At 41.2% G+C, this 21,843-nt stretch overlaps 1 protein-coding gene across 1 annotated transcript; it reads left to right on the top strand.

The window, feature by feature from the left end:
• Positions 1-1,617: 1,617 nt before the first annotated feature.
• Positions 1,618-16,396, top strand: LOC133424028 (plexin-C1-like). Its single transcript, XM_061714400.1, has 12 exons — positions 1,618-2,625; positions 4,756-4,884; positions 8,444-8,578; positions 8,660-8,760; positions 8,906-9,011; positions 9,088-9,253; positions 10,048-10,150; positions 10,441-10,516; positions 12,455-12,490; positions 12,582-12,712; positions 13,863-14,042; positions 16,027-16,396. The coding sequence occupies exons 1-12, from the start codon at positions 1,618-1,620 to the stop codon at positions 16,166-16,168; spliced, it is 2,313 nt and encodes a 770-aa protein (XP_061570384.1). The 3' UTR covers positions 16,169-16,396.
• Positions 16,397-21,843: the final 5,447 nt, after the last annotated feature.

Here is a 21,843-nt window from a genome sequence, read left to right as displayed (position 1 = left end):
AGTGTGTTATTGTGTGGTCCTACAAACCAACAGTAAAAAGAAAGCTTTGTTGATGAAGAAGTTCCCAAAGCGGCCACTAGATGTCGCCATTACTTTACTCCACAGACACATCCGTATAACAAACTTTGACCACAAGGGTGCCACTAAAGGGGACTCAGGTCTCATTGACTTTGTGAAGAAACAAATCAAATCAAATCAAATCAAATCAACTTTATTTATAAAGCACCTTTCATACATAAAATGCAACACAAAGTGCTTTACATAAAACAAATAAACATAAAACTTATGTTTTATAAACAAACATATTTACAGCCTGTTTGCTTGTCATTCTACATAGTCATGTACTGTCCTGAAAAATAATTTTGCATCATCATTCTTATTTCAAAGAGTATAATGTTTGTTGTGCTATTAATTGTACTTGGGGCTTTTAGCTGTAGGCTTATACTCATGCCCAGCCATTATGTTATTCCATGAAACGCCATCTGGCGCTGACCCCTCGACACGCCCAACAATCCTGACTGTCCTCATTTGTGGTTCCACGTTGGTGCAATGAGCTAACAGTTACTACCAGAGCAGGGACGTCCAGCTTTGCTTTCAAGAAACTTTTGCACACACTTCTTTACCAGGAACACCTCATTACCCAACCCCTCTAAAATCCTGGCTCAACGCACATCTCGCTGCACTTTTCTACATTCACTTTCTCTACAGGTCAAGATAATCTTACCTTACACTTTGTCATTTTTTGGCACTTTACAGTTTTCTGTTTTCATATTATTGAATTGACTCAGCAAGTGTTACTAGACTTTTTCTTTCCCAAACAAGCAAAAACTATTGATTTGTTTGCTTAAATGACGAATACATTGTAAAGATAAATATCAAAGCATTTAGAATCTGTAAGTGTGACATATTCAGAGATGGGAAGTTATTGCGATTCAAGAGCTGGCCTACAATGGTGGATTTGTTGTATAAAAATGCAGCCCAGCAATGTATGAGGGAGGTATAAACCGCAGGCCACATTTACATCCGTTAACTGTAGAAGAACAAAGTCCCTCTTACAAAAAAGACATGCCGAGTGTGAGAATCTGTTTCAGAACAACAGGATGTAACTCTCACTGCACATCACAGATGTATAGACGAGATAGCTGGTAGCGTTATTTTCACCCACAAAGCCGGTGCAAAATTGTGCAAAAAGAATACACACATTTAAACCTGTGGGTTTACACTCCATTATTATATTGTACATATTTATGATTTCTAGCGAAAATGACACTGTGATCAAATTTTATTAATGTGTTTAAAACATACAACATGGTTCAGTGATCATAGTGCTACAGATTACCTGACTGCACACAAGTGTATGGCATATGAGCAACTGAATAACACTGTTAATGCCAATTTTTGCTAATGTATTTATATGCCTTCTTGCTTGACAGATCTGATCTGTATATAAACTGTCACCTGTCACATACATCACCACAGAGAGACCATCTAGTTGAAAAAACGCCCACAGGAACTATCTGTTTCATCACTCCTCTGCATCTCTGCAAAAGAAGTGATCTGTGGTGACCACACTTTGTCAGAGAGCAGTTTCATGCCTGATGACAACTTTGTTACAAGATGATCCTGATTCTCGGTCTGATGGTTTTTCTTTGTGTTGGAACGGCTCAATGTCTGGAGGAAGATGAAGGTTTCACTTTTGAAGGAGAAATCCGCCACTTGGCTGTGGCCACCAACACGGTTTACATCTCTACAGACGAGAAGCTGTACCAGCTGAGCCACGACCTGAGGCTGGTCCGCAGTCTGATCCAGAGAGGGACCCTGAAGGACGGATACCAGCCGGGTGAAAAGGAGTTTCACCGGGTTTCTGACACGAATGCGTTGAATGCAAACTTGAGCATTAACCTCTTATTACCATTTGTTAAGAATGACACGCTGGTCACCTGCGGTGCCACCAACAACAATTGCGGTTACTGTGAGGTTCTGGACCTGAAGAACATTTCTAACCTTGTTTACAGTGAAAACATCCAGATGGGACCCCTGAAGCGCAGCAACGCGTCCATCAGCTTTCTGGTGGATGTGAAGAACTCAGGTCGGACAGAAACTTATATTCTGACGGCCATCGAGAAACGTAAAGATGAGTCTAAGGAGATCAAGTGCAAATCCAACATCGAGACCATCAACCTTCACAGCGTGAATGACAGACAGAATGGAGGCATATTTTCTATAGTGGGTGGCTCTGAAAATGCTGTGATCAAAAGTGAAGGAAATGTGGAGTTTGTGGACGGATTTCAGATCGACTCAACAGTGTATCTGCTCTCCAACGTGCGTTCAAGTGATCAGAACAACAAGGTCCATCTCAGTTGGCTTGTGAGTCAAACAAGTAAACTGGACACTCTGAGGTCTCTGCGGGGGGTTTATCTAGGTGTCTCTGACGGAGGTGAAGGCAGCAGACTGCTGGCCTCCTCGGTCATCTCTGATGGACAGCCGGTGTTTTGGAGCGGTGTGTTTAGTGTGGACGGAGGACAAGCCAACACGGAGCTGGTGGTGTTTGACATCAGTCCTGATCTAAGCATCACGGTCGACACCAATCCACACTTCATCTATAACACCAAGGAGCACAAAGTGGTGAGGCTGAGTCTCTCTTGCTAAATGGACACGTTTAAGCTTGTTAGGATGTTTTTAAACACAGAGTCTTCTTTATTTGTTGATGCAAGTTGAAGTTCAAAGTGAGACATTGTCCTCTATTAATTTACAGAAGTGACCATGTTAAAAATCTAGTAACATTAAAGCAGTTAAATATAAAGAAAGTATCTTAAAAGGAAATAATCTAAAATCCTGAGACAATTTAATCATACCTTTTATTCATCAGTTGCATTAAGAGATCACCTCAATAATGTAATAAATATGCAAAAAGCTTGAAAACTCACATTAATCTAAATTGTACATAAACAGAGAGAATAGGTTGAATGTATATCATATTATACTTTTATGATATAAAATGTACTTTTTATGTGTACTGTAGGTTTTAAATGGATATTTCCACAATGTCAATTTAAAGCAGCACAATGTAACTTTCAGCTTTTCTAAGTTTGGCGGCATCTTTTGGACAAAAGCGGTAGTGTTTTACCAGAAAGAACACGTTTCCCATGAGCACCAGCGCGTACTGCCGGAAAACTCCTGTCCCGTCGCGTGCATTTGTTTTGAGAGAAGACGGGACGCTTTTCTGTTTCACCAAGTGAACAGACGGAACGCAAAAAAAAAGATGTTAAACTGCTGGAAAGGAACTGGAATTTACCGGGATACCTTAAACAAGGAAGCCAGGGAGCGGTATATGGAGAAAATAATGATTATTAACGGTCTGGATCCATATGAAATCCCTACTAAAGAATGGAGCTCCTCGTCGGAGCGCCACTCTTTAGAAGGATTTACTGCCGCAGTTCTGCACAACCCACGTCTCCGGCTACCTTGTTTAGGAGTGTTTGGCAGCTGCTTTGGTAAATGTTTGACTCACCATGTGTTTCAATAAATTAGTATAATAGTACAACATACAGTACATGTTTTGTATTAGCCTACTCTTACTTTTCTTTTCTTTTTTTTGACTGCTTTGAAGAGGCTCTGAGGCGTGAGCAATATTTTTTTTTCCTCGTGAGATTATTTTTTTCCTCTGCAGCTACAAATCAAATAGTTAATATTTTTTCCTCAACAAAATTAATCGCACCGCAGAGAGCTGGCCAACAACTGCGTTTAGCTGGAGAAGTGGGGAATAAAACCCGTTTGAATGATCCGACCCCGGTCTGTGAGTGTTTGTTTGTGGTTTAATAAACCCGTGTTTTGATCCGACGCCCGTCGTTACAGCCGCGATCCAACCAAGCCGACGACTCTTTTACTCTTTTAATTTGTTATCTCAGATAATTGGCCCGGCCTCCGTGGTTCTGCCTCCGAGCAGGAAAGCGGTGAAAAGTTAAACCATTAGCGATCTTTTCCCCACGTCTGTTGTGTGGAGCTGCTGCAGCCACAACGCAGCAACGGGTTACCAGCTTCTGCGGAGCTGCGCTCCAAGCCCCGCCCATTTTCGTCTCGACTACGAATCGGGAAGGAGGGGGAAGTGACGTATGCCGTAAAGCAGTCAAAGCCGTAAAAATGTGTCGTTTTTTAGTGTGGAAGGGTTCCTACCATGCTCCTCAAAGTTACATAGTGCCAGTGAAGGCGATACAGACCCCTCAGACCATGACAGAGGTGTCATTAAACCTGTTGGAAGTTCATGTACCATCACAATGACTCTGGAAATATGATATTAAGGTGGAAAAGTTACGTAGTGTCGCTTTAAAAGACCAAAGACCGGTGTCCACCTTGTCTCTCAAACCTAATGAGTTTTTTTACGTACACAGTTCAACAAGTGAATGGAGGAGGAGTTGTGAATAAATACCTGTTTAGAATAGAATAACCAACAGGAATTAAACTAATTTTGTTACTACATAAACTAAAAGATTAATTTTATCTTTGAGTTTTTAACTTGTTCTATTTGACTTTCTTACTTTACTCTACCACTCCATCTTTACTTCCTTCTCTGTGCTTCACATAGAAACCAGAAATATAAACTATCCATTCAAGGCTACAGACTTGAAATACACTTGATCCATTTCTGTTTCTCTGTAACTGTGTAGTTAATGAAACCTTGATTAACGGTGGTTTATTTTAATCTCTGTCACATCCATATATTTCACACCGGATAATCATTGTGTTTCTATTTCTAAGTCACAACTTAAGACCCTGAGACCTAAGACGGTGATCTCCAAGCAGACCTTTATGACCTCTGTGGCGGCAGTGAGGCAGAAGGCCTGGATGGTTTTCTTCATTGGAACAGGAGATGGACAGCTCATCAAGGTTCGTAAAATAAAAGTAACTATCGTCTTAAGTAGGAAGAAGTATAAAAAATACTCAGACTAATGCAAAAAGAAGTTATATCAGGAATCAAGCTGTTTTTTTTTTACATTAACAAAGTTGTATCTATACATTATTGTTCATAGTCACAGTAAGGAAAGATTTTTTTTGTTTTTATTAAGGTTGTTTTTTTTCTTGTACCGAACAAAATTTTCAAACAGAGTACTTTTTTTCCCTGTTAAATGCAGATGAAACCAGGAGATTTACTTTTCAGTTTAGAACATAATTTTATTTCAGAAAGTGATAAATGAAGCTTTATTCTTGATAGATGATGGCCAGTTCATTGTAATTTGTTTTCGGTATTTCATCAGCCACTCCTCTACCACATTGTTGTTGGTTGTGTGGCCAGAACGGCGGAAAGATGGCAGTTGGCAGACGTCTTTTAAAATGTATGATATTTATTTTCACAAGGTGTATGATATAACAAATATATAAAGATAAAGAATAACCGGAGAGAAATGACATTTAACTCAGTCAACTTTTGTCAATTGAAATAACTGAAATCAAACAAACTAAAGCAATCTCACATGCATCCTGCTGCATCAATCTCCCCACACAGACTAAAGGCCAGCCTTTAATAACCCCCTGCAAAAATGGCTACCCTTGGTATCTCCCACTTTTAGATAAGCACATTGTCTAAACCATGATTCAATCTTGTATCTGAGTCACTTTCCCCCAGTACATAAGTACTAAATAAATCGCTAATTGGGTTTTAATATAATATACAACTAAACAATAGAAAAAAATTAAACAATTTCAATAACAAAACACAATAACTCTCCTCCCATAGTTAACCCCTCCCCATGCCCTCACTAATTAGGAAAAACCTGATTAGTGAGCGTTGGATCAGGGAGGACATAGAAATCAGGAAGCGGGGCCCGAGGACCATCAACAGGGACGAGGGAGCCTTAATGCTCTCTCTGGAGCAGCATCCTGGAGGGGGTGAACGAACAGCAGAGGGCATGACTCACCTGTCAAATCCGACAGGTGAGTCACGCCTCCTTTTAACATCAGCTGATAAAAGGCGGGTCACACACACCATCTTGTGACTGATGAAGGCGGAAGGAATCGCAGAAACATGTCGGTATTTTGAAAACCTAAATATTCTTGTCCAGCGAATTAAATTATAAAGCCGTGGAGAAAAAGAACTTTATTAAATCATATAAATATTACTGTTATGTCACCCGGATTGGTGTCACCGGGGCCCCTCCCTGGAGCCAGGCCTGGGGTTGGGGCTCAAAGGTGAGCACCTGGTGGCCAGGTCTTTGCCTATGTGACCCGGCCGGGGGGGGGGGGGGTTAGATCTGCCCTGAGTACCTCAAGTCTCTGAATGTTGTAAGGTTGTCTTGGTTGACACGCCTCTGCAACATTGAGGTTGGGGACAGTGCCACTGGAGTGGCAAAGCCAGGGTGGTGGTCCCTGTTTTTAAAAATTGGGGCCAGGGAATGTGATCCAGCAATAGGGAATCACACTTCTCATCTTCCCCTGAAAAGTCTACACCAGGGTACTGATGAGGAAAATTCGGCCGATGGTCGAACCTTGGATTCAAGAGGAACAATGCAGTTATCATCCTGGTCGTGGAACACTGGACCAGCTCGATAGTATACCCTCCGCAGGGTACTTGATGGTTCATGGAAATTTGCCCAACCTGTCCACATGTGCTTTGTGGATCTGCAGAAGGCATTCAACTGTGTCCCTCGTGGCATTCTGTGGAGCGTGCTCCGTGAGTGTGAGGTCCGGGGCCCTCTGCTAAGGGCTGTTCGGTTTCTGTATAACCTTAGCAGGAGTTTGGTTCACATTGCCGGGAGTAAGTTCCCGGTGCATGTTTGACTTCAGCAGGGCTGCCCTTTGTCACCGGTTCTGTTCATATTTTTTATGAACAGGATTTCTGGGCATGGCCAGGGGCCGGAGGGGATCCAGTTTGGGAACCATAGGATCTTCATCTTTACTTTTTGCAGATGATGTTGTGCTGTTGGTTTCATCAGGCCAGGACCTTCAGCATTTGGGGGCGGTTTGCAGCTGAGTGCGAAGCGACTGGGATGAAAATCAGCACCTCCAAATCTGAGGCCATGGTTCTCCACCGGAAAAGGGTGACGTACCCTTGCCCAGTAGGTGGTAAGGTCCTGCCTCAAGTCAAGAAGTTTAAGTATCACTGCACCTTGTTCACTTGTTCACGGACTGTCTTGGTGAAGAAGGAGCTGAGTCGAAAGGCAAAGCTCTCTATTTCCTAGAGTATCCAAATGTAGCTTTGGAGGATGGCCTTCTGCTATCAGGCACCATTACTATGGAACCAACTTCCAATCTGGGTTAAGGAGGCTGACACCACCTCCACCTTTTGAACCAGACTTAAAGCATTTCTGTTTAGTAAAGCCTATTGTTAGTGTAGATTTTAGCTCCCTCTAACAAATAGTGGACCATCCAGTCCTTGATGTCCTTAAGACATGCCTGAAGTTTGGCTAACAATTATGTTTCATTTGGCTGCATAGACAAACACAGCTGAACATCATCAGCATATCAATGAAAATGAATGGCGTGATTCTGCATAATACTTCCCAAAGGCTGCATGTATAAACTGAACAAAATTTGAAGAAATATCTTGCAAGTGTTTGCTCCCACAACTTCTCAAGTAGTCTTCTACTTCGTTCTGTCAGCTCTCTGTGAGCTCCCAGAAGTTTAATCAAGCTCTTTTGAACTTCATCTCAGCTTTCCATCACAAACAAGCACCCACCACCATGTAGCTACATCAGCAATGCAAGCCTGGAAGATGGCCTATTACGGTCCACAACCTAAGACCCATGCCTGAGCTGGTTATCCAAGACTAACTGAAGATATGCACCACTACTGTATAATTACTCTCTAGGCAGGTTTCTGACTGGTATCAGCTGACACCCATGAACACCAAAGTGCTCAATCATGGTGCTTGATATGGACAAATTCTGGCTACCACAGAGGTTTACAACAAAAGACGGCTTTGGTTGACCTCAGGTAGGCACTACCTACTGACCACAATTCCCTGTCATAACCCATAAAAGTGGTAAAGTCCCCCATTAGAGCAGTAGAGTGCCCAGGCAGCTCACCTTCTGACACACCGTCCAGACACACAGGGGGCCCCAGATAGCTCAGCGGGTTGAGCAGACGCACCATATGTAGAGGTTATTGCCTCATGCAGGCAGGGCAGGTTCGAATTCTGGCCTGTTCCCCTTGACTGCATCTTCCCCCTCTCACTATCCGTTGCCTGTCTAGCCACCTTTGAAATAAAAACAATAAATCTTTAAAAAAAAAAGACTGGATTCCCTGACCTACCTTTGGACTCATGAGTGAAAACTTCATATCAACAGGATAACATTTTTACTCTTTAATACCCAAAAGGAAGGCCCTGCCACAATTTCTGTCTCTCATTCATGGAAATCCAAGAGGGGGTTCAAGTTCTAACCATCTATAAGAGATTGATCCCAGACCAACCCCAGATACATACTGTAATGACATGTGTTCTTGTTGTCAGCTTGTTGTGGACAGGAACTATCACCCCGCCTGTCCTGAGGTGCTGTACAGGGCCAGTGATGACCGCAAAGTGTTTCCCAAAATACATCTGGACCCAGTGGATCATAAACACGTGTATGTGCCATTTAGAAACCAGGTAGTGATGTTACTATCGTCTTAATGTTACATAGCTGTGACCGACTATGAACCGTTTCTAAATGTCTGTGTTTTGTTCCAGATGAAGCGTTTATCTGTGTCCAAGTGCAGCACGTACACAAGTTGGCAGAAGTGTTGGTCTGCACAGGATCCATACTGTGTCTGGTGTGACTCTAAACGAAGGTCCGGGACACTTAATCTGTAGCTGATACGTTCAGCAATGTTAATTCAGATTCAGATTCAGATTCAGATTACTTTATTAGCCATTTGTGTAAACACATAGGGATTTGTTACGGTTTTGGCTGTAACATCTTTTTGTATTTACCAGCTGCATGTTTGAAGATGAATGTCCAGATTCAAACTGGTTGTCCATCCCAGATGAATTTCAACAGAAGATTGTTTCCCATAAACTTGTGAAGGACCAGACTGGAGAGGTGAGTCACAACACACTTATGACTGCATTAACTTGTAACGATCAGTCTTTTTTATTTATAATCTTTCCTTTTCCAGATCAACTTAATCATCCAGACACATGTGACTGTGGCAACAACAGGGCTGTCTAACTTCGCCTGTCAGTTCTCTACAACTTCTAAGGAGCTTTGTAGGAAAAATAACCCTCCACCAGCATTTCCACGATGCACCTGCATTCTCTCCAATGACACACTTCCTGCTGACGGTCAGTGACTTCTGATAAACGATTCAAGGACTTAAATCTTTGTAATCAAGAATCTTAAACTGTCCCAAGAGCAATAACACAGATAGACTGTGATATATGTAATCTTCTTTACCAGGTGACAAACAGGTTGTTTTCTATTGTTATTTTAATCTAATAAAATATAAAGTTGCAAGAAAAAGTCTTTGAACCCTTTGGAACTGCCAAGATTTCTGCATCAGTCACCTGTTTCACTGTGAACTTGTAGTTGTCGCTTTTTTGGAAGGACAGCCTCCATCAGACTTCTGTATCTTAATACCAGATTAATATTTGATACATACATTTCTGAGACCCCTTTCTGAGACCCCCTGCACCACCCCCACAACAAAAAAGTTTTAAACAAAAAAGTTGAATGAAAATGATAAAAAAGATTATATAATTATAATGATGATAAAATTACGCAATTTGTTTACAACTATTCAAAACAATATGAATCATAAAACTTTTAAATACAAAATTGGGAGGGTTTTTAATTTCTATATAGAATAAGCACTTTAAATTGAAAAAATTACAAAAAAATGGGTTCACATTCGTTTTTCCAGCTCTGACTGTGGATAATTATTCAGTGTAGAAATACAAATCTGTGTGTGTATTGGAATGTTTGTCATTAAATTGTCTATACTTGTGATTTTAATCGAAATTGGACAATATTCTGTTAGACTAATACAGAAGTTCTGATATTCCCAAAGAATCCATGAACATTTTTGGTCAGCTGTGCAGCATTTTGCTTAAATTACCAGATTATTTTAAATTCACAGGTGTGGATCTCACAGTTAAAATGAGACTAGGGACGATACATCTGTCAGAACAATTGGAACTAATCAACTGCTCCGATATCAATGGACAACCAAGTTTTCTTTTGTAAGTGCATTCATATTTTAAGCATGTTAAAGCCTGAGTAACTTTATTCTTTGACTGAACTACTTCATCACCTTTGTTCCTCTGTTGTAAGATGTTTTAGACAAAAGTGTCTGCTAAATGTGATGTGATGTTAATTTTGGCTGACTGAGGGTTTGTGTTATCACAAGGAAGATTAAATTTGCATTGAATTGTCTTTTAATTTCCTTCCTTTTGCATTTGTTGTGATTCACATTTGTTTTACCATATTAGTGTTACAGTGATGGACTCATATGCGATTATTTTCCCTTCAGGTGTCAACGGTGCATTAGCGCTGGATGTGGATGGAGACATAATCACTGTTCCTGGGCCGATCATAAAATTCAAAATGTAATAATGCATCTTTTCATGTTTGTTTAGTAAATAGGAACATTTCTAACATTTGCATCTTTTACTTTGTTAAATGTTCGATTGGCTGCTTGAAGATTTTAGCAAACCATCCGGTGGGGAAAGCTGTGTCTTAACAACACTGTGTATTGTTGGGGTACGGTGGTGTTCACCTCACTGGGGATGTCATTGGGCAGTGAAAGGAATATTTTGAGGAACTTCTCAATACCACCAACATGTCCTCCCTAGAAGAAGCTAAGTCTGTGTACTCTAGGATGGTCCCGCCCATTACTGGAGCTGAGGCCACCAAAATAGTAAGGAAGTCCACAGTGGCAGATCTCCACCAGTGTTCCAGTTCACATGTGTTTTGGAGAGGACATATGCCAGTCTTCCTTGGGGTACTTTGTGGGGAGTGCTCCAACAGTATGGGGCACTGAGTCCATAGCTATGTGCCTCTCAGTCCCTTTTATTTATTTATTATTTACAAATGGAGAGAGAATCTGGATCCAGATTAATGATAATGAGTCAGCTTTGTCCATGTGGGAGTTGGACCCTATCAGGGCTGTGACCAATTCTGTTCTGGTTAAGTGGCCAAAGAATTTGATCTATACTTTTTTCAGATGATGTAGTCTTATTGGCCACAAGTGTGAAGGGGTGGATATAAGAATCAGCAGCTCCAAATCTGAAACCATACTTCCCATTTGTTAAAGGGTGGAATCCCCTCTCCGGGTGGAGGTTAAGGTGCTGTTTCGTTGAGTAGTTTAAGTATCTTGGAGTCTTGTTCATGAGTGAGGGACGAGTGGGGCGATGAATTGACGGGTAAATAGGGGCGGCATCTGCAGTGGTGCCAACTCTGTATCGGTCTGAAGAGATAAAGCTGAAGTGAAGAGAGAGCTGAGCCAAAATAATCGGCTTCATGTTTACCAATCAATCTACATTCCTACCTTCACCTATGGTCACAACTGTGGGTAGTGACCAAAATAATAAAATTGCAAAAAACAAGTAGATGAAACAAGTTTCCTCCATCAGGTGGGTGGACTTTCCATTAGAGAGCGTGAAAAGTTCAGTCATCGAGGGGCTTGGAGTAAAGTCACTGCTCCTCTTCATTGCGAGGGGCTGGTTGAGGTGGTTTGGGCATTTGTTGAGCATGCCCGCTGGACATGTTGTGCTGTTTCCAGCATCTCCACCCAAATGGAAGTCGCTGAGCACACCCAGGACATGCTGTAGAGATAATATCCCTTGACTGGCCTGGGAATGTCTTGGTGTTTCCCCAGAAGAGCTGGAGGAGGTGGTCAGCAAGAGGGGCGTCTTGGCCTCTCAGCTTAGGCTACTGCCCATGCAACACACTTTGGATAAGTGGAGGTTAATAGATTAATGGACTTTGTTAAATGGACTTGTTAAAGGGGACCTATCATGAACAACACGTTTTCTCTTGCTTTAACATAAAGTGGTCTCCCCTCGCCTGCCAACTCAGAAGGAAAGCAACCAAATTCTGCAGTGTCTGTACAGCCGCCCGGATGAGCCATCCAGTGTGATGTGGCTTCTACGAGCTGTTCAGATTCTGCTCCTGTCGTGACGTAACGAAAATGCGATTTACATAGGTTGGCCTCCGATGCGTGAAACCACGCCCACAACTAACTCCGCCGGCCGGAGCTTCCACCATTTTTTCGTAGCGGTGTATCGCTTCATTCAGGCAGCCAATCAGCACAGAGCCTCATTATCATAGCCCCGCCCACTCAGAATCCCGCATAGATAATGAGCTTAGACACTGGGAAGCTGCAGACATGGCTCAGAGGCTGAATTTCTCATTTCTTTAGCAAAAACAATCAAAAGCTTGTTTTTAAGACATTCAAGGCCTGTTTAAAATAGGTATCAGATGCCATAATAGGTCCCCTTTAAATGCTACGCCAGATGGAGTAATGTCTCTTCTCCCTTCTGCAGGACACTATTTGCCAAAATATGCTTTCAGGGAGTCTGGTGAGTCTGAACCTCAGTTTTCACATATACCTTGTTCACATTTAGTGTAACATCCGTACCAAAGCAGAGTTTTTTATGTGTTTTACTGCAGCCGGAGATCTCCTCCATCACTCCCAGTGTTGTGTCTTTCTACGGCAGAGACCATGCTATGTTGTCAGGTCGTAACCTTCACAATGTGACCAGTGTGAGGATCCAACAAGACCTGAGTTGTGCTCCAAAGCAGTGAGTCACACTACAAGAATATTGCACTTAAGACCAGAAAAGAAAAATGAAAGCATAGTCATTATTCCATTATTATAGAGTTTAGAATCATGAGCAATTGGGGTTGGCCATTGTTTGGGGCTGTTTTTTTTTGTTTTTTTGGGGATTTTTCATGATATTGTGACATCACAGAATCCAGTCTTCTCAGCTTTATCTCTACCCCATTTTTTATTTTATCCCCCAGTGCTCCTACCTTAGTCAGTCCTGGGCATTGCTCACCCTCTACCAGCCCTGGGAGGGCCCTACACTGAGCTCAGGTCTCCTCCTTACTTGAGGAGTGAGCAGGCCGCTTCCTTTCACCAGACAGTGTGGGGCTTCTCCGGCCGGACATAGCGCGTGGAAGGATCACGTTATTCCGGCCAGATCCTCCCCTCCCCATCTGGCGCCCCGACTGGCCAGAGGGGGCAGTATAGCCCAGGACTGTTGCATGTTTTTGTGAGGGTAGCTCACATTAGCTACCCAAGGGAACACGGGGAGAACATGCAAACTCCACACAGAAAGGCCCTTTCATCAACCCCACCCAGGGTGTGGGTGCTGAATTCATGGGGGAACTTAACAGGCTCTCAGAACCCACAGCGTAGCCGGCGAGAATTTAACCCAGGACCTTCTAGCTGTGAGACGGCTGCACTACCAGCTGCATCATCATACCCCATGGATCTGCGAGTTGCAGGTCTAGCAGACTTCTGCATGGAATGGTCCTAAAATAATCTCCTTCAGCGAATCAACGACAGAGGAGCCGCTAGTGACTTTCCACAGCAGGACCTTCTGTGTCAAATGTAATTTCAGTGGCAACATCAGAAGTTAGGTTTCACTGACGCACAGTTAACACAAACATCCCACTACTTAGCTGAGCTTGTTCCTGCCAACCCCCAGCCTATCCCAGAGAAGTATTAGTAAAACTAGCAGCACAACAAAAGTATGATCTTTAAAAAATGAATGACTGCTCTGTTTTAATACACAGCTCTGAAGTCATGACCATGCTAATTCGTAAGGAAAGTGATGACAGTTACCCATTGGTGGTGTCTGTATCAATCAAAAGACCTGAAGTCTGCATGTTATGATGTTGGTGAGTGTAGGTTTCAGTTGTGTTGCTCCTCTCTGCTCCCCTCAGATGTCCTGTATCGAACAACACCGGCACCAGTCTGATGTTTAACATTCCCAGTACGGAAATGAAAGGCGTGGTCAAAGTGTGCGTTCTCCTCCCAGACGGTAGCTGCCATGGGAACGCTAACATCACCTATCAGTCGCTGCCAATCTGCAACAAAATGACACCAAGCAGCACCTGGATCAGGTATGTAAAACTTTAACTTTACAGAGAACCACACACTTAGATATCAATCAAGGGAGAAATGCTTTCATGAATTTCGTGTTCATGTCATATCAGATTGAGAACCAGTTTTTCAAATTCACGGCAAACACATATTTCCACTGAAATCCACCAAATTATGATGCCAGAAGTACTGTTTGTCTCAGGGCCAAACATACTTATATCTGTTATTCTCTAGTCTATCAAACTCTTTGTTCTCCTTGTATCTTAAATCACCTTTATCATAACTTGTATTTTCATGGTCAGAAGATGATTCAGTTTATTTCCATATGTAAGTAACTCTTAAAATATACAATGAGAGTTTTTTTAAATTCTTCATCTTAGCATCTTTTTTTTTAACTACCGGTGAATCCATTTTTACATTGGGTATGACACAACACGCTTTTTGTGGGACTAGTGACCTTTATTGAGAAAGTAAGTAGACAAGAAACAGCGAGGGAGAGGGGAGTGACATTGCAGTATAAAGTGACTGCATGTTTTTGTGAGGGTAGCTCACATTAGCTACCAAGGGAACACGGGGAGAACATGCAAACTCCACACAGAAGGCAGGCCCTTTCACCAACCCCACCCAGGGTGTGGGCGCTGATGTCATGGACAAACTTAACACGCACTTCAGCACCCACAGCGTCCCCGGCAAGAACCCACATCCTTCTAGCTGTGAGGCGGCTACCAGCTGTGCCACCGTGCCCCCCAGTCAGACCTGCTACTAATCCTTATCCTCATGTCCTTAATGTCAGGTGTGTTTCAGGGCCACTAAAACCCTAACCCTGGGCGGGTCTTTCCAGAACTGTACTAAACTGGTTCAAAAAATACTTAGAGAACAGGATGTGTTTTGTGTCAATAAGTAACTTTCCATCTGAGCAGACAAGAATCACATGTGGAGTTCCCCAAGGTTCCTTCCTGGGACCTCTTCTCTTTAATATCTACATGCTCCCACTGCCACATACTATAAAGAACAACGAAATAAACTACCATAGCTATGCAGATGACACGCAGATATATATTACAATGCACAGGAGACCAAGGCCCTGTACAGGTTCTTGGTAAATGCATTGAGGAGATTAATGACTTGATGTGCCACAACTTTCCCCAGCTAAACACAAACAAAACCGAGGCTGGATCCAGTTTTTCATGAGTTCCCAGAGTCAGAACCAGACATGCCCCACATTGTCTGGAACACTCTACCAGAAAGCCTCAGATCAGCCTAAACTCTGATACACTGATACTTTTCAAAACTACTGAGTTTATCTTATTTTATCTATTGATATTTATTTATTTATCTATTATTTATCTATTATTTATTTATTTTTTGTTTAAATTTTAAATCATGCTTTGTATTTATGTTTTAATGTCCGTGTAAAGCGCTTTGAATCACCTTGTTGTTGAATTGTGCTATAGAAATAAACTTGCCTCGCCTTGCCTTGTCTGTAATGTTTTTCTTTTCCTCTCACTTGTTCCCTTCACCATCGCCTGCCTCCACCTAACTTCATCCTCTGGATCCTCTTCTCTCACACCAACTAACTTCATGTCCTCACTACTGTACATCCATAATCTTTGTTCTTCATCTAACCTCCCTCTTGACAGTTATAACCTCTTCACCCTTCTGCTGATATATTCACTATCCCTCCTCAGTAAATGTCCAAACCATCTCAGTTGGGCTCCCTGGCTCTTTTGCCTAAACATCTCACATGCACTTTCCCTCTGATGTGTGTGTGTGTGTGTGTGTGTGTGTGTGTGTGTGTGTGTGTGTGTGTGTGTGTGTGTGTGTGTGTGTGTGTGTGTGTGTGTGTGTGTGTGTGTGTGTGTGTGTGTGTGTGTGTGTGTGTGTGTGTGCGTGGGTCACATCCCCTCGCATTTTTTTTTAACTTGCAGTATTGATATTGTCCCAACTTTTTCGTTGTTTGTGTTGGTACTTTCCTGCCCTGACAGGTTTTTCATTTTTTTGTAGTGGGAAGAGGAAGATGACAGTGATGGGGTCTCACCTGGAGTTTGTTGAAGGCGTCACGCACAGCCACGCCCCTCAGCAAGTCAGACCTCCCATCAACAGCAGCTCTCAGGTTCTGGGCACTGCAGACACACACAATGTCTAACCACGTGTCAACTCACATTAATATGTGGTAATATTATTTCAAATTACAGTATAGATGCCCTGTACAGTACTAAAGTGTAAAGGGACTTCAGCACAAAACAAACTTGTATATTGAAATGCAACTTAAATATGCTACAATATAGTTTTTCATAGATACAATATGTCTTGTAAATGTTGTATCATGTTACTTTCTATTAGTATGCTGCTTTATATTGTATAATATAATTCTCTGACATCATACATCACACATGTACATACATAACACAGACGGATTAAATTCTCTGCAGACACTCACCTATGAAAGTCCTGCAGCTGGAACCGAGGTTTCTGACATCTCCGTGTTTTTGAGAGTGGCCAATCAAACCTTGGTCTGCTCCGGAAAACTGACCTACTATCCAGACCCGGAGTTTACCAGCTTCACGTCCGTGAGGAAAGGAGACATTGTCCGCATCACCACACAGGTGATAACTCACTATGCACACGTGTGATATGAAGTTTAAATTCAATATTATAAAAGGTTGAGAGTGTGTTTCTGTTATTCCAGAAACGAGCAGATAAGCTGGAGGTGACGGCAGCAGAATTGTCAGTGTGGGGCGTTCAGGATGAGAAGCAATATCCCTGCATCATTAAGGACACAGAATCCACATACACACCTGACTTTTTCATCTGTGAGATTCAAAACACAACTGTTGACCAATTTCAACACTTGATGGTAAATCTTTCACTGCAACCATGAAATACAAGCTTAACATTTCCATCTATAAAATAATCTTGAGTGTTTTACCTGCTTTCGAACTGTGACCTCTATCTCAAAATAACATTCAGATACACAGTAAATAAATATTGACTCATCACTTTTTCCTCTTCTGCACCATAAATATTTATTTTCTTATCGTAATGTTTCTGTTTTCCAGATAAGTTATGGTGACAAGACAGTCAGGCTAAGTTCTCCAGCTCCGCTGTCTAAGTACCTGCGGATCGGGATTCCCGTGGCGATATTTTTCATCTTTGGTAAGTGGCATTGGTTCAGCTGCTGTCAAAGCTGAAGTCTAAACTTTAATGTAATTACATGCAATCCAAGTTCAGGAAAAGTTTGGATAATATAGTTAATGTAAAGAAAAAAAGAAGAAAAAAAAGGACAAACAAACAGTGACTTACGTTTTTGAGTTTTGTTTTTTTTCTAAAAATATTTCATGTTGTTTTTCTTCTCATCAATTTCTTTTCATTGAATATACATCCACATTTCCATCTCAAGCCTGTAACAGATCAAAAAGAAAAAAGTTTCAGAGTGAACTTCAGGTCCCACCGGGTGCTGATCCAGACCCGGTGGCCTTTCTAACATCGTTTTAGACGGGTTGTCACAGCTAAGCATCAGAGTTCGCGCATCAATTTGAATTTGGCTTTATGGAGGAAGCCTTCTCTGACACGACCCTGCCAACATGGGGACAACATGCAAACCTCAGGAAAGAGTCTTGCTGAGAATCAAACCAGGAACCTTCCTGCTATGAAACAACAGCACCAACCAAGTAGACTCATCACAGTCCCGAACCACAGGGACTCTTTGCTGATGCGAATCATCCACCAAGTCCTGACTTTGAGTTCCCCTTCAGATTTTTTCTTACTTTTAAATAGCCATTGTACTAGGAGTGTTTAACATTCATGAAGATGCTAAAATGGTTACCTAATTTTTTGTTTTTTTGTTTTAATGTTAGACTTTTGGCTTCTCTCAAAAGTTGCGTGAGCTTACTCCTTATTTTCTTCATACCCTTGGTCATGTCCTTACATATGGTATAAAGTACACAACTAACAGTTTTCCCTCATATTTCCATCTTCTCTGATCATTTTTGTAACCCGTTTCCCTAAAAACTCAGGAACTTCTAAATATTTGTCAATGTATCTTGAAAATAAGATATATAGATACATTGAATTGGAATTGGAATCCAGTTCCACTGACCTGAGCTGTTTGTAGCTGAGTTATATTTGACTGGACTGCACTAAATGAAAACTTCTCTTTTTTAATGTGTTGCAGGCATGAAATTCAAAAAACTATTAATGTTTATTGAAAAATGAAGTGAAGTTAATGGGAACATTTTTTAAATATATCTTGTTTTTATCTTCTATTGTCTAAACCTTTTTCCCATTTATGGTTGTATTTACTTCAGAGTTTGTGAATGAATTTATTTAAGTAGTGAAAGAATGAAAACCTTTTCTTGGAAAGAAAATCGACATATTTGGTCTTTCAAGTCAGAAACTGTTGTGTTTGTGTTACAGTTCTGTTCCTCTGTTGGAGGAAAATGAAACGCCGCAGTCAGATGACGTCATCACCGGAGTCTCCATCTACATATGATACTTTCTGAAAATAAGTTTCCTCTTTTTCCCCCTATGAAATTAGGCTTTTACAGCCTCTTGCAAACACTTCCTGCACTGTTAAGAGTTTGAATGTTTATCTTCTCCAGCTTGATTACCTGTAATTATTATTGGATATTTTTTAACCTGCATATCTTCTGATGTCAAGCTAATTTCATTTTTGTACTTAAATACTTTAAATTTGACAGTTACATATTTTTGTACAGTTTTGTTTACATCAACCATGTTTGGTGATGTTACAGTGTTACAGTATGGTTGTATACACACACACAAATACTGACTCATTGGTGTAACCCAGTGGTTCCCAACCTTTTTTCCTTTGAGCCCCCCTACTTGTGTCTAAGACCAGCTAGGCCCCCCCGATACGTACTAGCACCAAAATAGTCTTTAATTGAAAAAATTTACATTAATTATGTTTTTTTTTATACATTTCTCTTTGGTTTACTCTGTATACATATGACAATGTATAAAATACGCACAAAAGGACATAAAAATATTTCTGAAAAATGTCTCTTTTAATATGAGACAAACATTCTTTTACATTTTTCCTTTAACAACCTGTCGGAGTAGATTAAATGTTGAGTAATGATATAATAATAAGGAATGAAATAATTTCCTGGGTTTGTCACCAGTGTATAAAAAACACAAAAAATATTCAAGACATTCATAAATTAGTCCTAACAATGTCTTATGAATGACTCATTCGCAAATATAATTTTTACAACTGCATAATTTCAAAGCAGACAAAGTTTTGCGCCCCCGGACCCCAGGTTGGGAGACACTGGTGTAACCTACCGGCACACTTTGCAGTCAGCCTTCAAAGAACAGTTCATTGTTTGATTAAAATGTACATTTCATTGCTGATGGCTGTTTGTGGTTTTTAGGCTACTTGTTCATGTGTTACTTGAACAGCGTTTTCTTCTTTTTATGATTTTTCATGTTTATACACAGGGGTGCACACAAGCCGGTACTCGAGGGCCAGTCTACTGCAGGTTTTAGATGTTTCCCTGCCTCAACACAACCCTGATAGACAAGGCTGTGTCACCAACAGAGTTGTGTAAACCTTGATGACATGTTGATGATGACCAGTGATTAGAATCAGGTGTGTTGAAGATGGAGAAACATCTAAAACATGCAGTAGACTAACCCTCGAGTCCTGGCTTGTGTGCACCCCTGTTTATACAGCCCGTAGACCCAGTCTGTTAAAAAAATAAAAGGAAACAGCACAATGATGTGAAAGACTGATTTTTATCATATTTTAATCATGGTTGTCATTGTGTACTGTTGCAACCATCCCCTGCTACGGGATCAGCTGCAACATTTTACTTTGTCTGTTTAAATATTAATCCTCTGTTCTCAGTCTTGTTGGTGGGTTTGTTCTTCTTTTTTGGTTCCTTTTTTGGTTCCGTTTTTGGTTCTGTTTCTTTCTTCCTGGAGGAAAGAAACTGAACCAAAAAAGAGGAACAAACCCACCAACAAGACTGAGGACAGAGGAACGGTGACTCTCAGAGCCGGATTAAATAAATGGACTACACTAGCAAGACTGTGATTTTTGGGCCCCCCTCCATCGATGTTATTTATGAATTGAAATCTTAAAATTACCAAAGTTACTAATAAAACTTAATTCACAATTTACATAGCATAGTCATAGTAAAGTTGGTTCTTTGTATTCCAAAATAAGTCATGTGTTGTATATTAAACAGTCTATCAGACTATTTTTAGATTTTTATTATTTATACGTTATTACAACGCTCTATTAAATGCTATTAAATTATCCTTATCTTATCGATTGTGAGCATTTTGCAGAAAATCTTAATTAAATGTTTTGATTAAATTGAATAGTTAAATAAGAAGTCAAATCTACAAAGACCAACAAAATTTGCAGTAAGACAAAGTGTGCTGTAGTATGTATGTCTGTATGTGTATATGTATGTATGTGTATGCGTATGCAGAGCCGTCTGGGAGATTTCCGAGGCCCTGTGTGAAATGGCCGGGGTGGCCCTCGCGCGCTCGCTACGCTCACGCGCGCAAAATTTTTAGTTTTTTCGGGTCGGATCGGGTGTCTATATGCGCAATTTTAACTCTCCAATTAGCAAAATACTGAATACCTTCCCCTGCCTTATCATCATCTGGGCTTGCCTCGACGCGGGGCCCCACGGTTGCTTGAGACCCGGGCGGATCGGTGACTTTTGTAACAAATTTATCAAACGAGCCTTTCAGAGAGGCATTAAACTCTTCCATTTTCTTTCGTTTTTTTCTTTTTTCATCCCCTGATGGAAATTTCCTGAATCTGTCTCGTTTTCTCGACATTGTGTGACAGTTTGTTCCACCTCCACCCGTCTGGATCAGAGCACCTTGTGTCCGGACAGACAGACACACGCATCATTGCACATATATTTATTGATATGCACAGACTAGTACACATTTAGGTCTGTAATGGAACGTGACTGTTGATATTTATAAGGGAAAAAAGGAAGAAAAAAAATAAACAAAATAAAAATTGAGGAAAAAAAAAAACACCCATAGCGCGAGGCCCCTTGGGGCCCCGTCCCGTGGGGCGCGAGGCCCCGTGCGGTCGCACGGTTCGCACATCCCTTGCGGCGGCCCTGTGCGTATGTATGCGTATATATATATATGTATGTATACTAAATATAGTAATAATGCACATATATATATGCCTTAGGTTTTTATCGACATGGTATCAACCATTAATATTTGTGCAGACAAAAAAAAAAAAAAAAAAAAAAAAATTTTTTTTTTTTTGTCCCTCTGTCTGGGCCCCCCCCTGTCAATTGGGCCCTAGGCACATGCCTAGTTTGCCTTTGCGTTAATCCGGCTCTGGTGACTACCGTATATCAGAGGAGTCACGGAAGAAATACAGAGAGCCATGCGAAAATATAACATCAATACACTGGTCAAACCACACACAAAACTCAGACAGCTGTTAATGCCCCCAAAGGACAAAATAGATGACAACAAAAAAATGCAACGTAATATATGAAATCCCCTGTCAATCATGTAATAAAACTTACATCGGAAAAACGGGAAGAAGCTTCAACACGAGGAGAAAAGAACATAAAAAGGAATGCGAGAAGGACACGGAAAAAATTCAAACAAGAGCAATAAAAGAGAAGGCATTACAAGAGACCCACAAGTCAGCCATAACAGACCATTGTAAAAGGGAAAAGCATATTATGAACTGGGACAAAGCCAGAGTCATCCGCACTGAGGACAAAAGACACCAGCGCTGGATTTTGGAGGCCATAGAAATAAGGAAACAAGGACAACAAACGATGAACAGGGATGAGG

Source organism: Cololabis saira, chromosome 23 (assembly GCF_033807715.1).
Source record: "Cololabis saira isolate AMF1-May2022 chromosome 23, fColSai1.1, whole genome shotgun sequence".
NCBI classification, from domain to species: domain Eukaryota; kingdom Metazoa; phylum Chordata; class Actinopteri; order Beloniformes; family Belonidae; genus Cololabis; species Cololabis saira.
This window is presented reverse-complemented; position numbering and strand designations above follow the sequence as displayed.